The 20,052-nt window shown below is 36.1% G+C and overlaps 1 protein-coding gene across 2 annotated transcripts in view; it reads right to left on the bottom strand.

Annotated features, from left to right (window-relative positions):
* Positions 1-487: 487 nt before the first annotated feature.
* The window catches only part of gria1b (glutamate receptor, ionotropic, AMPA 1b), a 90,229-nt gene continuing 70,664 nt past the window's right edge, over positions 488-20,052 (bottom strand). The window contains exons 12-16 of one of the 2 annotated variants that reach the window (XM_056446424.1): positions 17,658-17,856; positions 14,864-15,111; positions 11,307-11,421; positions 7,418-7,552; positions 488-2,382 (exon numbers count right to left, since the gene is read on the bottom strand). In XM_056446424.1, coding sequence (XP_056302399.1) covers positions 2,224-2,382; positions 7,418-7,552; positions 11,307-11,421; positions 14,864-15,111; positions 17,658-17,856 — 856 coding nt within the window. In that variant the 3' untranslated portion in view covers positions 488-2,223. Of the gene's footprint in view, positions 2,383-7,417; positions 7,553-10,668; positions 10,784-11,306; positions 11,422-14,863; positions 15,112-17,657; positions 17,857-20,052 lie in introns of both variants that reach the window. The other variant, XM_056446425.1, reaches the window with a different exon arrangement.

The following is a 20,052-nucleotide window of genomic DNA, read 5'->3' as shown; positions in this document are numbered from 1 at the left end:
GCCTATGTAACCAGGTGATCGATTAAACAATGATGTCCTCTGTAGCACACCCTCGCGTTGTCCTGGTACTGAGATTTTAAAAACGTCCATTTCCTGCTAACATATAATCACCGCTGTGTGCTGCTGATTTCCCATAGTATTCACCAGTGCTCAACAGAAACAACTGTGATTGGCCGTAAAGGTCATCAGTTCACTGCTCTTCACCAAGTGCAAACACAGACACACGGACACTGAATCTTTTTAAAGCTGCAAGTCGATTGGTCGTCTGTGTTTGCACTTGGTAAACATCTGTGAAGTGCAGTGAACTGATGACATTCACGGCCAATCACAGCCTTTTCTGTTGAGCACTGGTGAATACTATGGCAAATTAGCGGTGTTTAAGAATGCACTCAACAGTGCTTGGAAATTGACGTGTTTTTTTTTTTTCAGTATCATGACAAGTTTAATATAGTAAAAGAATCAGTTCATTAACTTGAATTTAATAAATGGCATCTAAAACGTGTGTTTGGGAAAGAAAACGTTAGCTAACTAGAGTCATTTCACTTAACTTTCACTAAAATGAGGTCTGATATCCCTTTTTATTTTCACTATCCTTTTAGAATGGACCTTCAGGTCACTCAAAAGGTGGTGAAATTATAGCTTTGTGTTACTTTCTCTTCCCTGATAAGATATACAGACAGGTGCACAACATTCCCGTGTGACTCCAGACAATACTTCTGGGTTTCTTCCCACCGCAGCCTCGATTGCACTTTTAAAACAGCAGCCACATGAAAAAACAGTCTCCAGACTTCATATTTTCTTGTTAGTATGCCCATGCTGGAAATGCTGGTTCAAGTCACTATCAGAATGAGGCAAGTAAAAGCAGGTCTGTGAGTAGATTGGCAGTGTGATTAAGGGGGTTAATGTTACAGAGGGCAGAAAGAAGGAGCTGTGACAGGAAGACTCAAGAAGCACACCAGTGATTTTGGTGCCCACTCTATGGTGCCGTGACCTGGTTGGATTTGAGGATTGGTGGTGGTGAGTATATGTGGGTAAACCTCACTCCCCTGACCTCAAGAGGAACACTAGTGACTTGATGTTAATGTGACCACGTCACACTTGACCAGTCCATCAAATCCTGCGCAGGTAGAACTAGAGTAACCTTAAATTTAAAATCCCTAAGTATAAGTTGACTAATGTAATTTGAATACTTGGGCCTTAATTATTCATTTACTCACCCTTGTGCTGATCCAAACCTGACCTAACTAAGTTCTTTGGCGTTGCACAAAAGAAATATGAATTCATATCAGATCTGAAACAGGCATAATATTTCAGGGAGCAATACTTAAAATACGTCCTTTTCCAAATCAATATGCAACTGTAGTAGTGGCCAAAAATGGTGGTGTCTGGCCGTGGAACTCTGATATCTTCACCTATTATTCATATTTACTGATGCTATGTTAGTTGACATTTATCTGGATTGTGTAGCTGTGCCTGGTGAGTGTAAAGCTTTTGAATGTGCTCTGCATTTCAATTATTTGATTTGCAAATGTCCCCTTTTTCACATTATATACTGTAGTAAGCATTAGATGATGTACTTCCTAACCCAGCCAACTTGTGATTTTAGGAGAGGAATATCTGTTTTTCCAGTCAATGATGAACACACTTTTGCAATTCGCCGTGGGTATGCCAGTAACACAGAAATTACATACTTCAACGTCACTATCTGACACTGTAAAAATGATGTGAAACTATGGTTAAATATTTCAAATAAAATGTCCTTCAGATGTGTGTCGGATATATAAGGCAGATGAAGACAATAACATGATCATAATCAGGAAATTTGGAGGGATTTGTGGGAAATGAAACGACATTTGAAAAACGACAAAAACGAAATGAAACGAAATGAAACGACAAAAAAACATTGTCAGTAATTTTGAGTAGAATTGAAGGAAAACTCTGTTCTCTCAAAAGTGATACTTCATACAAAAACACCTCACACGTGGTCTCCTTATTGCAAAACATCTCCCAAAAAAAAAAAAAAAACAGCCACATCTTGATATTAGAAAAGTAATTTTCCTCCCTCCTTATCTAATTTCGTTTGGAGCCCAGAGTGTGTCAATGAATCCATTTGGCAGTACTTCAGTGGCAGGTGAGATGTACGCTACAGTGTCTCTCACATCATCTTCCACTCTTTCCATTAGTCTCCTGATGTCCCGTTATTTTGGGGAGGATGATGGCTGTTTACATCCCAGTGGTGCTGAGGCCCATGGCGGCCGCCTGGCCCATACATGGCAAAGTCTGTGCCCCTTTGGGGAAGTCATGGGCCATCACACGACCATTCTCACCTCCGCTACCCATCCTAGTCAGTGAGGAGCTGAGCATTGCAGCGTCGATGATTTGCTAGGAGAAAAACACAAAGAATGGACAATTAAAAGGCAACGTCACACATGTGCTAAAAAGTGAAGCTAAAACATTTTGATCGCCTGCTGGTGGCAGGCTGCAGTAGTGGTCATACACTCCATTCTTTCTATGTAAATGCACATGTGTCTGTCTGAGGACTGCAAAAGAGGCGTGTAACATGAAAGGGCGTAACTTGTAGTAAGTTAGAGAGGCATAACTTGCAGTTATCAAGATCCTACTGAACAATGCGAGATGTCACAGCGAGATGTTGTTGGCAAGATGGCTGAAATACTTAACAGAGAACATTTTTACCAAATATTTTCATGAGTTTTCTCCAAATTTATCCACAAACGATTCATTTGATATATTATTATATTCATTCATTTATCAGCTCCACCATGCAACTCCACTCGCTGACTTCTTCATCTGTGTTGTCATGACAGTTAGCCTACTTGGCGTCGCCCCCTGAGGTTACAAATAAAATGGCGAGTGTGTTGGGGTAAGTGTAGACATTAATAACTATGATATTTGGGTTTAAATTTGGGGAAGGTGTAGACGTTAATAACTGTGATGGTGGGGTTTAGGGTTGTGGTAGGTATAGAAGTTAATAACTGTGATGGTTGGGTTTAGGTGTGGAGCAGGTGTAGATGTTAATACTGATGATGGTTGGGTTTAGGGTTGTGGTAGGTATGGACGTTAATAACTGTGATGGTTGGGTTTAGCTTTGGGGAAGTGTAGATGTTAACAATGATGGTTGGGTTTAGAGTTGTGGTAAAAGTAGATGTTAATAACTGTGATGGTTGGGTTTAGGTGTGGAGTAGGTGTAGATGTTAACAACGATGATGGTTGGGTGTAGGGTTGTGGTAGGTATAGACGTTAATAACTGTGATGGTTGGGTTTACAGTTGTGGTAAGTGTAGACGTTAATAACTGTGATGGTTGGGTTTAGGTTTGGGGAAGGTGTAGACGTTAATAATGATGATGGTTGGATTTACGGTTGGATTTACGGTTGTGGTAGGTATAGACGTTAATAACTGTGATGGTTGGGTTTAGGTGTGGAGCAAGTGTAGAGGTTAATAACAATGATGGTTGGGTTTAGGGTTGTGGTAGGTATAGACGTTAATAACTGTGATGGTTGGGTTTAGGTGTGGAGTAGGTATAGACACTAAAAACTGATGTACAGCAACATCTTGCCAACAACATAGTTTTGACACACGGGTCTCCATAACCTCAAGTTACACCTCCAACATACTATAAGTTATGCCCCTTCATGCTATGCCCCTGTCTTGCAGTCCGCAGACAGATACTCAATAAATAGGACACGAGCCAGACTAAAAATCAAACTACACATCAAATATGTATAAGAAGAACCCCACATGGCAGACAAAGATGACGTAAATGCTGCTAATGTTTACTTTCTACACGTTTACAATCTGTAACACTTTAAAATACTATGCTGGTGTGTTTTGTATGGCAGGTATTGGCTCAATCATTGTACACTTATGTGAGTGATAATTTTGGGTCATGTCTGATAATGTTAGGTTAGACTTAATCTAATTTAGTCCCCTTAAAAGCCGCTTTGCAAACATGTCAATAAGTGTGTATTTCCACCAACAGTTGTAAGAAATGTGAAAATGTTTCTCCGGCGCTAAAGCCACTAATGACTCAGGATATAAAATGGTGAAAAATAACAGCCATCAAGTGCAGCGATGATGAGACCAGTGCCACAATAACTTGAAGCCACTCTCTCATGTAGCAATTTTACATAATGAAACCCTGTAGGCTTGAAACTGGAGCTAATGATGTGGATGTTGGCTTGTACATCCTTGACGAATAAATGATTTAAATCCAGCACACTTCAGTGGATTGCTGGGGATTATGTTGCCCGGGCTGATGCAGACTAATTGGCCTGCAAGCAACAACGATTTGTTGCTGTGATATTCTAAATGCGGCTGTTATGCGACTGTAACGTCCTAACACTTGAAGAATGAAGAGACACATTGCTAGAAGCTGCTGTGACAAAAATTTGGTGAAATATAGCTGTGTGCTAATTAATCCACAAGTGCTAATTTGGTCATTATTTACTTTTCTGCATGTCGTTAAAAACAAGTACGACCTTATTTCTTCGAAAGAACGCATGTTTTGAAGATAGTTTCAGTTGTTTTTGTTTGCAGTGAAATTCATCAGGGTCAAAAACACTTCACTGATTTTTGTTGTATGGACAAAAAAAAATACAAATCAAGATGCACTAAAATACTGACCTCATATTTACCTCACATTGTTTGATCATTTAAGAGATAGACATATACAGTTTTATGCTAAAGTTTGGGCACCCCTGATAATTTTCAGAATTGCAAGTCATAGTCTGCTGGCCTTTCAAATCAGCAAATTCATTTAGATATATTTTATACCCTATAGAAAAGGCAACATTTAAGTTCTGACATAAAATTTATTTAATCAACAGATGCAATGCAATTTAAATCATAACAAAAACAGACAGGTGCAAAAATTTGAGCACCTCAACCGAATAATAACCTCAATATTTTGTAGAGCCACCTTTTGCTAAAATAACAGCCTGTAGATGCTTCTTATAGTCAAGGATAAGTCTTTGAATTCTTGCTGAAGGCATTTTGGACTATTCTTCCTTGCAAAATTTCTCCAGTTCAGTCAGGTTTGTTGGTTGCTGAGTGTGAATGGCCCTTTTCAAATCAATCCATAGATTTTAGATGATATTCAAGTCTGGGGACTGGGATGGCCATTCTAGAACATTGTATTGTGTCTGAGCATGAATTCAGTGGTATATATGGAACTACTTTGGGGTATAGTCTTGCTGAAACATCCAACCCTGGAGTAACTTCAGCTTCTTGACGAATTCCTGACCATTATTCTAAAGAATCTGCTGATTCTGGGTGGAATCCATGCGACCTTTAACTCTGACAAGGTGCCATACATCCCCACAGCGTGCTGGACCCTCCACCATATTTTACAGTAGGGATGATGTTTTTCTCCTGGTATGCTGTGTTGTTTTTCCGCCTATTATTGTGACCAAATAACTCAATCTTAGTGTCATCTGTCCACAATATGATTTTCTAAAATGATTTAGGCTTGTCCAGATGAGCCTTTGCATACTTCAATCGACTCTACTTGTTGGCAAAACGCAGAAAAGGCTTTTTCTGCATCACCTTCCACTGAGCTGTTCTTTGTGAAGAGTGTGCTGGACTAGGGAACAATGATGGTATGATGGTACAATGACATTATCAGCAGCAAGATGTTTCTGGAGCTCTTTGGAGGTGGTCTGTGGCCATTCTAACCATTCTTCGCCTTTGGTGTTTAGATATTTTTCTTGGCCTACCACATCTTTCCTTCATACGACCTGTTCCTGTGGCCTTCCATTTTCTTACTATATTTCTGATTGTGGAGATAGAGACTTTAAACCTCTTTGACAGCTTTTTGTATCCTTCTCCTAATTGATGTTGATTGATTATCCTAGTTTTTAGGTCAGTAGGAAGTTCTTTTGAGGTTCCCAATGTTGCTACTTTCTGGTTCACAATAAGGAGCAGCACAACTAGCAGCACGTTATCTTAAATATTGGCTTTCATGATTGGTTGCTCCTGTGTTTGGATTGTTAAGGTTCCCCGAGTCACTCAAATCAATTTTCTATTGTAATCAATCAGCATTAAGTGACTACAGGTTTTGAAATCCACACAAAAAAGAGGGTGCCCAAACATTTGCACAGCCTACTTTTCAATTTCAGTTTCAATGTCATTTTACCCATCTTAATGCTGCTACACTATGTATTTCTGTCTGAAAAACAAAACATAATCTAGCTTTCTCTAGAAACCGACTGGCATTTCACTGTGATCTTCTCTTATAGAGAAACAGAACATTGCTATGCAGCCACAGAGGGGTGCCCAAACTTTTGCATAGAACTGTAAGAGATAGAATTCTCACATACACACTTTGGGGGCTTAGACTCTATATGAAAGGTTATAACATTGTAGATAATGTTCAGTTTCTTACACAGACCAATTGTTTGCCTTCACAAGATCTCATTGTATCATCAAGTGCCAAAAGTATTAATTTTGCATTACCTATATAGGTTTTTTGACTTGCAAAATACTGGTAAGTAACTATTAACTTGCCTTTTGTAACCACAGTTTCAGCTACAGGTCTTTGTTAATGTTCTAATGAAGAAAAATGCCACCTACACCTTGGATTTCCAACAGCATTTTTCTTCTATTTTTGAATAAACTATTCCTTTAAAATATCACATTTGCTAACACTTTATTTTGATGGTCTGTTCGAGTATTAGTAGATTGTCTGCATAATATATGTTGATACTGCTCCTTCAACAGACATTTAACTGACTATAAGAAACTTTGCAAGTACATGTCAATTTACACTAACTCTAACCATAACCTAACAGTCTACTTATAATTTAATGAGAATTAGTTGGCAAACGGGCCATCAAAATAAAGTGTGACCTCACATTTTTATCAAAATAAGCATTGTGTTTCACACCTGGTCCAATTTAGATAAGCCCCAGATATTTTATCATGGGTAAAGTAATAATGACAGTCTTTTACATTTCAAAATTGTTCTTCCGGAGTGATGCTGTCTGAAAAATATAAATATAGGAAACCATGTGTTTCGTAAACCATGTCTTAAAAAATGACTTCTCAGATTTTCCTTTGAAAGACCTTAAATGAAAATTATGAGTCACAACATGGGGTTGCGAGTAATTAAATCTATATAAGTCGCTGTATTTTGTGAGCATTCGGTAGCAACGTGCTCGAGGATTAGAGAGAAGTGCAGTGGGTGGTATAATGTTTACACCCACCCACAATTACCTCTTAAATGCCAACATCTTCCACTGCCAGATCCCCTAGAGGAAGTGAGGTCAGTATATGATAGCAGTTATAAAACATTAGAAGTGCCAAATGCAAAGCCCATAATTAAATGCAGATGAATCTAAATATTGCGCAGTACCAGGTTGTAGATTCCGAACAGAGTGAGATATCGTGGTTTTTACGCACCTTCATCCTTCGAGACTCGATTCTTGATTTGTAACAGAACTCGACCAGGGCCACCAGCATGGCCAGCCCAAGCCCACCAATCAGAATGTAGAAAACTCCAGCCACATTACTGAGGCTCAGAGCACTGGTCTTATCCTGCAGAGCAGAGACGGCAATCAAACACTCACAGATCTACAGCTGAGCAACAAACAGAAATCATCTCTTTCTATTCACAGCTAGCCAGTAAACAAACAACATGATATGTAAAGCTACATCTCAACATCTGCATACTTATACATTCACTATATAATCACATTACATATTGTTGCAGTATGTAAAATAAGTGAGCAATAAAAAACTAATTCATGCAAATTCATGCGTCAGCTTGAGAAAAAAAAAAGATAGTTGAGTCATTTCTGGCTGTCTAAACATAGTGGTTTAATCTTAAACAAATAATCACAAATAAATAAAAACGTCTATTAATATTTAATATATTTAATGTAGATTTCTCTACTTTTAAATATGCAGACCTTATTATTTATAACCATGCATGTATAAACTTATTTGTCTTGTTTATATAGGGATGGTTTTAAAGGGATAGTTGACCCAAAAATGAAAGCTTGCTGCTATTTCACTGACCGTCAAAGCCAATTTGTGTTCCTTGGCGATTCATAAAATAAAAGTCTACAGCTACTGTCAATTTGAGAGTCGAAAAACATAAACGATCAACACAAAATGATACACTGAGGTCTCCTAAATCGAAATGTATAAATATTATTCAGTTTCTGATTAATTTGCTTCATAAGATCTCAATGTACAGGTATTAATTTTGTATTGACTGCATTTGTTTTACTCTAAAAGTGCCAACAGCCATTGACTTTATCTATTATAAATCACCAAATAGCATTGTTTCAATCTTCCTAATTTACTTAGAAGAAATAAATATCCTGCCTGGCTTGAGCATGAGCAAATGAACAGCAAACTCTCATTTTTGGGTGAACTGTCACTTTAAGGTTTCTCGTCCAAAGGTCATAACTGGGGGCCTCTCTCTCTCTGTCTCTGGTGGCAGAGACGTCTCGTCAAGGGTGGTGGGAGTCAATGACATGCATCTGTTTGGTGACCGTATTAAGGTCTCATCCATTGGCATGCATATTGTCTTTGGACAGAGACAAGACAGCATTGAAGGACTCTAAAGGGGAAGAGCAATCCAGTTAGAGGGCATTTCATGGCAACGCTTTTCTCTCCAGACTGCCATTTACTCATGCTGAGACAGATGGGGGGTTTTCGGTTTTTTATGTGTTGATGTTGTTATAATGAGTTTAGGAGAACACAGATACCATAGAGGGAATGTAGCACACTACAGCAGCGCTGCGTAGTATCTCAATATTTTATGTTGGTTTATTTTGATTATTGAAATTCTATTTTAGATGTTTATGAATCTGATGTTTTGTCCATTTCACTTTTTTTGCTGCCTTTTATAAGCCTGAATATATAAATATTGGAGCGTAATAGTTCATTTAATTCGTAACTTAATTATGTGATATAACAAAGATAATGCAGATTAGATATTTAACCTTCCTTTCATGTTTGGGTCAAATCTGACTGACTTAAAACACTCATAAATATTGTGTTATACATCTGATTGCCTCAAGGCCTTATGATATCCTCCACACTATGCAGTTAAACACTGTAAAACCTAACAGTCAACTTTATCAAATGAAATGTTTGTTGTTTGTAGTACTAAAATTTAATTCCACTCATGTGAAAAGACTTTTGAACTCTGTGTTGAAGGTAATGAGTTAATTAAATATCTCATTGCTTCAACTTAAATGGAGTAAGCTCACAGTACTCATATAGATTATTTTTTTTAACTCATATGGTTTGTTGCAATCGGTTTCCTCAAACGGTTTGAGTAGACTTAACTTGTTGGGTTTTACAGTACTCAGTTGGTTTGAGTTCTCTTCATTTATTTGGTTTTACTGTTCTCAAATGGCTTTGTTTACTCAAATGGATTAAGTTCACAGTACTCATTAGGATTACTTTTTAACTTAAATGGTTTGTTGCACTTGGTTACCTCAAATGATTTGAGTTACCTTAACTTTTTGGGTTTTTCGTTGAAATTTGAGTGTTTTAGTTCCCAGTCAAAATTGACCACGATATGAAATAAATATGCATCCAGACTAAATTCAACCATCAAACAGAAAACATCCCCATACCAACTCACTCACGCACACATTTCAGACTGAACAACGTCTTTTGTGGGTACACACCTCTCTCTCGTGCTTATGTGCCGATCCTCCGACGTGATTACCTCCATGACATTACATGTTCGTTTTGTAATACATTTTCAGTGCCTATTTGTATTTTATTTTATGTCTAATTCTATAAATCCATGTTAAACACTAGTTTAAGACATTGTTCACAGCTAAAGAACGTTGAATAAATGTTTGGTGGTGAAAAATGCTTTTAAAGCAATTTAAGAGCAGTTAAAGAGAGCAGTCAATTATGACCGGGAACACTAAAGTAAGGGGCAAGAGGTGAACATGACTGGAAGGTTAATACGAATAATTCATGTCATTTCTGAATAACAGTTTAAAACAGTTAAATTATGACTGCGAAAATGTTTTTGTAACATCTTAGTTAGTAAATATTAGGATTAAATCTTAGCTCATAATTAAAAAAATGTGTATATTAAAATAAAATCTGTATATTAAAAATAATATAGTTATATTAATATAAATAAATATAGATTATGTATTTATCAATATACAAATTACATTAATATGTAACTCTTGAAAAGCGTAATTAATTAAATCATTCACAAGTCAAAAAAAGCACACTACTGCTGCTAGGTTGTTGCGTACATGTAATTTCAGATGGGTAATTTAAATCCTTAAATGATTATCCTAAACTGTGCAAACTTATTAATGAATACATCATTTTATGAATGAAGTTGATCCACAAATACGCATATATGTACACAAAAAAAGTTAGTAACTTGTTAAAAGGCAAGCGAAGAACCAAGTGCCTGTGCTGAAGTGAGAAAAGAAAAAAACTAAACACTATGCCTTTCGCTATAAATACACCACAAGCATCACATCTATTTTGTAACGTGGGAAGTAATAAGGGCCAGACAGAAACATGATGACAGAGAGCGCACGAGTCTCTGGGCAAATGGCAGACTGGAGACAGAGCGAGTTTTTGAGAGAGAAGAGGACAGGGCTTTTAGTAAAGCGCTAAAGCTGAGGGAAAGGACCAATGAGTGAACTGACCTTTCTGGCGGAGTCCTTGCTTCCACACTCCCCTTTATCGTACCACCATTTGTTTTTCAGTTTGTCTAAGACGGCTTGCTCATTGAGCTTCAACACCGCTAGGTTTACGGGGATTCTTCAACCAGGAAAATAACATAAATAACATTACCCATGTTATCTTATGTTATTCAGCATTTAAGCAAAATACATACACCCATAATTACGCTTTGATGTGTTCTAAATGTCTACAGATAGATAGAACAAAAAGAAAGGAAGAAAGAAAAAGGAGACGGAAACAATAAAAGAAAAAGAAAGAACAGCACAGAGTCACAGAGTTGGAAAACTGCCACTGCCAAAGTGATATGCATTAATACTCCATCTAGCTTGTGACCTTTCTCCCTATTGCAAGATGTGTATTACTATATCACTTTGGGTAACCGGCAAGAGATTGGAAACACTCGGATTTGCACATTTTACTGTTACGACACTCAAAGTTGACACAGTTATAATTGGCCGTCAATCATTTCGAGCTGTCAATCACTCAAGTCAGACTTGGATATTTTCAATAATCTGCAGCCGGAGTGTTTGTTAACTGAGGTTGCCGGTTACCCCCCCAAGGTGGTGGTTACCCGCCGGATGGCTCATTTTTTGGGGCTGACCTTGGAATCACCTCCTCCGCTGCCACACTCTCCCTTGTCGTACCACCATTTGTTTTTCAATTTGTCCAACAGGCCCTGCTCGTTCAGTTTTAACACTGCCAGGTTTACTGGGTTTCTTGAAATGATAATAAAATAAGCTGGGTCAGCATTGGTGATATGATACGGCGAGGCAGAGGTTGTGTCAAATAAAAGTGAGTCTATTAAGTCGTCGAGGAAGTGAAACAGAACAGAAAACTGATCTGACTGTGTGCCTGGCTCTGCTGGGTTTGTTGATGTGACGATATTAGTTGTCTTGTGTTGAGCTAAAGTGTACAGTGACGAAATTATGAACGATTTTACCAAGACTGGGGAACGGGACGAATTAAGCCATGCTCTGGATTTAAGTGTGGTTGGTATAAGAGGATTCGCAGATTAAGTCAATATTACTGTAGATTAGCTGTGGATGATCTGCTACGCTGTGGTTGGGGTTGAAGGACACTGTATGTTCCAAATCCAGAGCGTTTTTTTATGCGCCCGTTTTTGGTGTGTGTGTGTGTGTGTGTGTGTGTGTGTGTGTGTGTGTGTGTGTGTGTGCGCGTGCGTGCGTGCGTGTGTGTGTGTGTGTGTGTGTGGTGAAGTCTTTCTTGGTAAAATCGCTGACTTCTTTCTGCATCCCTCGAGAGAGAGAAAGAGGCCGGTGTGTTTATGGATGACTAAAACAAAGCCAGACTTCATCCATGGACATTAATCTGAAATCTGCAGGGCACACAAGACAACAGGAATGTGGAGAAGGATAATGATGGGCAAGAACAGCTCAACGTCTTAAATGAAGGAGATTTTGAAAGATAGATTGATGGTTAACATCTGATTTACAGGATGTTTATCAGCTCTGGACTGGAAAACAGACTGCTCTGCTTATAGGGTAGATATGATTGTTTTTGTTTGAATGGCCTTTTTAAATCAGTTAAAGTCAGAAATACAGTTGAAGTCAGAATTATTAGCCCCCCTTGAATTATTAGCCACCCTGTTTATTTTTTCCCCAATTTCTGTTTAATGAAGAGAAGATTTTTTCAACACATTTCTAAACATAATAGTTTAAATAACTCATTTCTAATTGATTTTTTTATCTTTGCCATGATGACAGTAAATAATATTTGACTAGATATTTTTCAAGACACTTCTATACAGCTTAAAGTGGCATTTAAAGGCTTAACTAGGTTAAATAGGTTAACTAGGCAGGTTAAGGTAATTAGGCAAGTTATTGTATAACGATGGTTTGTTCTGTAGACTATCGAAAAAATATAGCTTAAAGGGGCTAAACATTTTGACCCTAAAATGTTTTTAAAAAAATTAAAAACTGCTTTTATTCTAGCCGAAATAAAACAAATAAGACAATTTCCAGAAGAAAAAAATATTATCAGAGATACTGTGAACATTTCCTTGCTGTTAAACATCTTTGGGAAATAATTAAAAAAAAAAAAAAAGCGGGGCTAATAATTCTGACTTTAACTGTAAAAAAAGTATCATGTTTTCCACAAAAATGCATGGCACATTGAGGGCCTAAAATGAACACTGCAAGTGTCCAATGGTCTATTTATGGTAACACTTTACAATAAGGTTCATTAGTTAATTGCATTTCTCTACAATTATCAATCATAATTGAACATTTACTAATGCATTATTAACATCCAAGTCCATGCTTGTTAACATTAGGTAATGCACCGTGACTTAACATGAACTAACAATAAACAGCTGTACTTTCAATAACTAATGTTAACTAACATGAACAAATACTGTAGTAAATGTATTGTTCATTGTTTGTTCATGTTAGTAAATGCATTAATTAACATTAACTAATGAATCTTATTGTAAAGTGTCACCCTATTTATTTTCCAGAGCTAAATATGTAATAATAAAGACAATATATATAATATAAACACATAATTGTTAGCCTTCCTGTGGTTTTAATACTTTTTCAAATATTTCCCAGATACTGTTTAATGGAGAGAAGATTGTTTTATCACACACATTTTTAAACATAATAGATTAAATGGGTTAACTAGGAAAATTAGCTTAATTGGACAACGGTGGCAATCATTGCCCAACAGTAGTTTGTTCAGTAGCCAATTGAAAAGAAAAAAACTAAAGGGGAAAGTAATATTGACCTTAGCAGATTTAAAAAATAAAATTATAAATAAAAAACAAACAAGTTATTCCAGCCCAATTTTTAAAAATGTAATTTTCTCCAGAAGAATAATATAATAGGAAATATTGTGAAAATGACCTTGCTCTGCTCAACATCACTTGTGAAATTGCTCTAATAACTTATCTTATATATGTATATGTGAATTTTTACTGGCCATGAAAACTGATGTGGCCTCAAAACTGTTTTGATTAATTTACATTGATAATAGTAAGACATGTTTTTGAGCATCAAATAAAGCATCTAAGAAGGAATTCAAAAGAAAAATGTGACTCTAAAAGCTGGAGAAATTATGCTAAAAATTAATATGCTAATAAATAATATTTTATTCATTTTTTAAACACAATTTTTTAAATGTTTAAAAATATTTTTATTTATGATTTATTTATATTACTTTATATATATATATATATATATATATATATATATATATATATATATATATATATATATATATATATATATATATATATATATATATATATATATATCAAACAAAAGCAGTCTTGGTGAGCCTTCTTTCAAAAGCATCTTACCGACCCCAAACCTTTGTACAGCAGTGTAAATAAATGAAGTTAAATAAGTTTAATAAAGTATAGATGTTGAATTCAATTCTTCGGAAATGTGTTGTTTATAGTTGAATGCTGCTAAACAGGCACACAGCTTTTATTCAAATCAGCATTTAGCATTTTTTTTGGGTCAGAAATATTCGCAAAGATGTCATGTGTAAATGTTTTAAAGAACAAGGTTAGAAAGTCAATGTACTGGGATGTCAATGAAGAATTAGACATGGTACTCACACATAAACATTAAAATTGTCTTGACAATGGAATTATGAGACACAGGAGTACAAACTTTGTTAGTGCAATGAAAACTGATGGTGCAGAACACGAACAGAAACAATTATAATTTATTCCAGTCAACACATAAAATGAGAGGTTACAGAGCAGATATGTCTGTGAAAAATTACTAAATCTAATGCATTTTAGCTGTAGCTACTTTATAATAATATTACTTTATAATAATTCTAAAATAATTAATGTCTATGTATTTATTTTTTGTTTTATGTGTGTGCTTATGCAAAAAACCCTCTATATCACCCTTTATTTTCAGTGTTTTTGGTAAAAAAAAATTTTGTTTTATTTTATAAATTCTTCCAAATTTAATAGATTTCACATTTAAAAATGTATATTTATTAACTAAATATCTAGATAGTATATATTACTTTTTTCCAAAATACATATACACATTTCTTCTAACTCAGTTTATGTTGTAATGGCCTCAGACATATCTCTGGTGTAAACTCTCAGACTCGTAATCATTGTCAGAAAACATTTTTATGTTGTATTTGGAGTACTTGGAAGCTCAAGTGTACCTCAGAGCAGATCCTTTAGGTGTGGCCACTCCATAACCTTTTGAGTCCAGATTTCCTCCCACCTTCATGGTGTCACAAGGTTTGCGCTGCTCGATATATTCATTCATTGTGGACTCCAGCAGATAAGCATACTTCCCTTTGGACTTCCTTACTCGCACGACGCCTTCGTCTGTTGTCTTCACAAACACTGTAGGCTCTGCGGACTTCATGTAGGACCACATCTTCTCAAATACTGCGATTTTTGATCTCTGAGGAAAGATAGAGGAATTCATGTTTAACAAAGATGCAGGTTCTTTCTAACTGAAAATGTTACAATATTCCACAATTTTTTTTATCCAGCATAACTGCTCTCAACATTGATAATAAATGTTCCTTAAACATTAAAACAGCATATTGTAATTGTTATTAAAGATTTATGTGACAATGAAAACTGGAGTAATTATGCTAAAATTCTGATTTTTTTCAACAAAGGTATGAATTATATGAAATTGTAATTTATTGAAAATTATTGAAATGTTTAAAAGCAATGTTCCTCAAAGAAAGATAGGAAGACATTTGGATATTTCACATTTAACAGTGCATAACATAGTTAAAAGATTCAAGGAATCTGGAGGAATTTCAATGCATAAAGGACAAGAGCACAAGCCTAAGCTGAACTACCCTGAATTACAGGTACTTGACTGGCCTGTCTGCAGTCCTGACCTGTCTCCAATAGAGAATGTGTGGCACATAATATCCATCCATCCATCCATCCATTCGTCCGTCCGGCCGTCTGTCTGTCTGTCTGTCCTTCCATCCATCCATCCATCCATCCATCCATCCATCCATCCATCCATCCATCCATCCATCCATCCATCCATCCATCCATCCATCCATCCATCCATCCATCCATCCATCCATCCATCCATCTATCTATCTATCTATCTATCTATCTATCTATCTATCTATCTATCTATCTATCTATCTATCTATCTATCTATCTATCTATCTATCTATCTATCTATCTATCTCTGTCTGTCTGTCTTTCTATCTATCTATCGATCTATCTCTATTTAGATAAATATAGATAGATATATAGAAAGACACATTGACATTTTCAAACCATCTGCAACAGTATAAACAAATTTCATAATTAAACGAATTTATTTAAAGGTGCAGTGTGTAATATTGGCAGCTAGTGGTTATACTGTAGCCCAAACTATAAACAGACACATGTTACTAGATTGATGACACCGACATGAACACAACTTGTTAGTTGAAGTTTTTTGAATTGGTGCATTTATAATAGAGTCCGATGTAAAGTAAATTGTTTTATGCAACATGCAAAGGTGAGAGACACAGGTCCTGTGTCAGCAAGCTGAAATAGGAAAATGCATTTTGTTCTGAACAACAAACTGACTTCATTCATTATAATACTGAATATGTGATGTTAAAGTATTTTCCAAAACACTGTACTGTATGGTTTGTTAATGGGCAGGTTATAAAAAATCAGTTGCAAAAACATTGGGTTGTCAGAAGAGCTGCACAGCGATCTGTGACCCAGTTCCTTTGCTGCATTCAATTGCTGTGTTTTCTTCCAACTGGCAATCTAGCTTGAGTAAATACTGTTTTAATTGGCAATGGGCAGAAACTCACAGACCTAACCAAAAACAGAATGCACATCTCAAAATAGAATAATTTGCATTGTTTTGGGGTTTTTTTTGCAGAAAAACATGGATGTGAACTTCCAATCCTTACAAAATGACACACAGCACCTTTAAACTGACACTGAGCACATTTAAAATGAAACAGACAGGTTTCTTATTCAGTATGAATACAAATGGCATTTTGCACACATTTTGCTTGCTTTGCATTGATCACATTATGTACTGTAAGTTGCTTTGGAATACAATTTGCACATTCCAGAGTACCTGACACCGTGGTTCTCCTGCATGTCACTTCAGGACGTTCAAACCCCTTTTTTCCTCAGTTTTCTCTTTAGAATTTTTAATGAATGGATAAATTGTGCATATTTTGCTCTTTAATAGCTATAGCGCTTTATACCCTCATTGTTGTAACTTTGTGCTGCCAAAAGGGTGTATATTATTACCTTACTGATGATTATATACTAATATACACTTCCCAGCCCCTTATTCAAGTACACCTCATTAGTACAGGTGTGGTCTTCTGCTGCTGTAGCCCATCCGCCTCAAGGTTCGATGTGTTGTGCATTTAGAGATGCTCTTCTGCATACCTCAGTTGCAACGAGTGGTTATTTGAGTTACTGTTGCCTTTCTATCAGCTCAAACCAGTCTGCCCATTCTCCTCTGACCTCTGCCACCAACAAGGCATTTGTGCCCAAAGAACTGCCGCTCACTGGATATTTCTCTTTTTTGGACCATTCTCTGTAAACCCTAGAGATGGTCGTGCGTGAAAATCCCTGTAGATCAGCAGTTTCTGAAATACTCAAACCAGCCCGTCTGGCACCAACAACATGCCACATTCAAAGTCACATTAATCAGCTTTCTTCCGCATTCTGATGCTCAGTTTGAACTGCAGCAGATCGTCTTGACCATGTCTACATGACTAAATGCATTGAGTTGCTGCCATGTGATTGGCTGATTAGAAATTAACAAGCATTCACAAGCAGTCGGACAGGTATACCTAATAAAGTGGCCGGTAAGTGTATATCTGTTAGTTCAGATATGGTACAAAGCAAAGGGGGGTTAAGGTTTCTCTTTAATGAATTCTCCATCCAAAAACCCATAAGCTAAATGTATAATCTTTGCTTTTTTATTCAGCTAGTATTACTTACCCTGAAGAACTCTTTAGTGGATCCTCCATCCAGAGTCCCATAAGCAATCTCCGTTTGCTTAGCCAGATCCTCTGCACTCTCGATGGGTGAAACCATCCTTTCCACAGTGAGGAAGGCAGCCAGGTTGGCTGTGTAGGAGGAGATGATAATCAGAGTGAAGAACCACCACACACCTCCGACGATACGACCAGAGAGAGATCTGGGGGAGAAAGAGCATACAGTTTAACAACAAAACAGGTGGTTAATAGCCTGAATTATAGCGATCTTCTCTATCAAATTAGACTCATAATGAAGTGTCTCATTTCTAATATCGTTTCCATTTCTAGCTGCGCACAAAGTGGAGAGATAACAGATTAATTAATAAATGAATTATGTTATCAGCAGGCATATATGATGATGAAGGGCCTTCTTAATGGTTAATCGAAGCATAAATCAGATCTGGAGCAGAGTTTAAACAAAAGTAAAGTCATTTGCAGCCTTTGTGTGCAGAATTTAATAACCATCAGAGATAAGAAATGCCTGAAATATCACCTATATTACCTTAATGAAATGACTGGGTGACTGCAGCACTTTAAATCTTTTACATTTATAAATGTTTCTTTCCTTAAAAGTGGAAATTGGTGCTAATAGACACATTTATTTCTTATGAAAGTACATTTTATGAATTACAAGCAATTTATGAAAGCTGCTGAGATGCAATAGTGATTTCCAATATTTTGAAAACACAATTTCTTTCATATTGAATATATTAAATCGTGTAATATCATCATCATCATCATCATCATCATCATCATCATCATCATCATCATCATCATCATCATCATCATAAACAACTGTTTAAACTAAAAAAGAAGTTTGTTTTCAATTTATGCTAAATATGCCTCTCTGAAAAATAAATTCTGACATCATAAAAAATAAAACAAACCATTACAACATAACCCTGTCCAGGAGACATGGCTTGATCTGTGACTTCTCTATGCTTGTGTCGATTGATCCGAGTGTCCTGAAAACCTCATTCTTTTTCACCGTTCCCTTTGAAAGTCTTAAATTTAATCAAAGATCCTGTTCTGCCAAGCTTGCACTAAAGTTCTACTTTCCAATACATGCTGCGCATTATTCCACCCTCTTTCACTTTCTAGGGAAATATACTCTCTTCACTGCTTCCAGTGATATTATCAGTTATATTAAAGTGGCCCATAAACCACTTTACATTTTTATTGGGAAGCAAAATGCCCTGCATTGCAAAGTGGAAGTTGTTGAAACATTGTTGGGATGTAAATACATTTACATATCCAATATTAGATATAGATCAATAATGGAAATTTCAGTTCATGCTCATTAAATCTACACATTAAAAACTGCACACTCTTAATTTAAACACGTAAATAGTAAAGAAATACGACAGGGTGATGATTGTTTCTTAATGGAGAAAATTTCTATTTCGTTCAAACGCTTGGTTTATTTTATCATTTTTAAGCTTCAATCAAAAATGCACTATTATAGATTAGTATTATGAAACATTATTATTAAAAAGTGTTACAGTCAAAGCTGCGTTTTCAGTCGCCGCATATAATCCTTCAGAAAAAAATCTAATAAGCTGATTTGCTGCTCATGAAACATTTCAGCTGTGATGCTTTTTTGTGGAAGGCAACAACTTTTAAGATGCTTAAAGAAAAAGAATGTTGAAAAGAACAGCCTTTAATTGAAATTATAATCTTTTCTAACATTACAAGTCTTTATTGTCACTTTTGATTGATTTATTGTACTGAATTAAAGTATTAACTGCTTAAAAAAACAACAGTTCAAAGGCTTATTTTATATTGTAGTTCAGTCAAGACCTGAAGTGCAAAAGTACATTACTTTGTATTCAAAAAAAAGCTAGAAAAACGTTAAATTTGATGCCAAATTTGATCTTCAAAAGATGCTGAAATGTGTCTTACATCCTTACAAGAACAAAAGAAAAAAGCGCAAGTTAATGAAAAATAGAGAAAAAAAAACTAGTAGAGCAATGAATCTGTGACTGCCTCAACTCTTGCTTCTTCTCAAAGATTCTCTTGTACTCCACGTATCTTTCTTGTCTCTCTCACCTGCCCCGTCTCCCTATTTTCACGTCCGCTCAGCTGTAAGGGGTGTGATATGAAGTTGACTTTATTCAGTCTGTCAAATAGAGGAGCGCAGCTGTTTTGTAAGAAACATCCCCTTTATAACTATCAAACTGTGTTTGATCACCATAAAAATAAATCCTGAGCTTTGTGTAGTTTTGACTTAGCTTGAATTACACACTACACCTTACATAAATTAGTTTAACTATGAAGTTTGTATATAGCAGATGGCTCTATAATATCTATGTCAAAATATCTATACAGGGACTTTGTTGACGCATTTTATGCTTCAA

Source organism: Danio aesculapii, chromosome 21 (genome assembly GCF_903798145.1).
Source record: "Danio aesculapii chromosome 21, fDanAes4.1, whole genome shotgun sequence".
NCBI lineage: Eukaryota > Metazoa > Chordata > Actinopteri > Cypriniformes > Danionidae > Danio > Danio aesculapii.
Note: the sequence above shows the minus strand (reverse complement) of the source record. Positions and strands in the feature narration are given on the sequence as shown.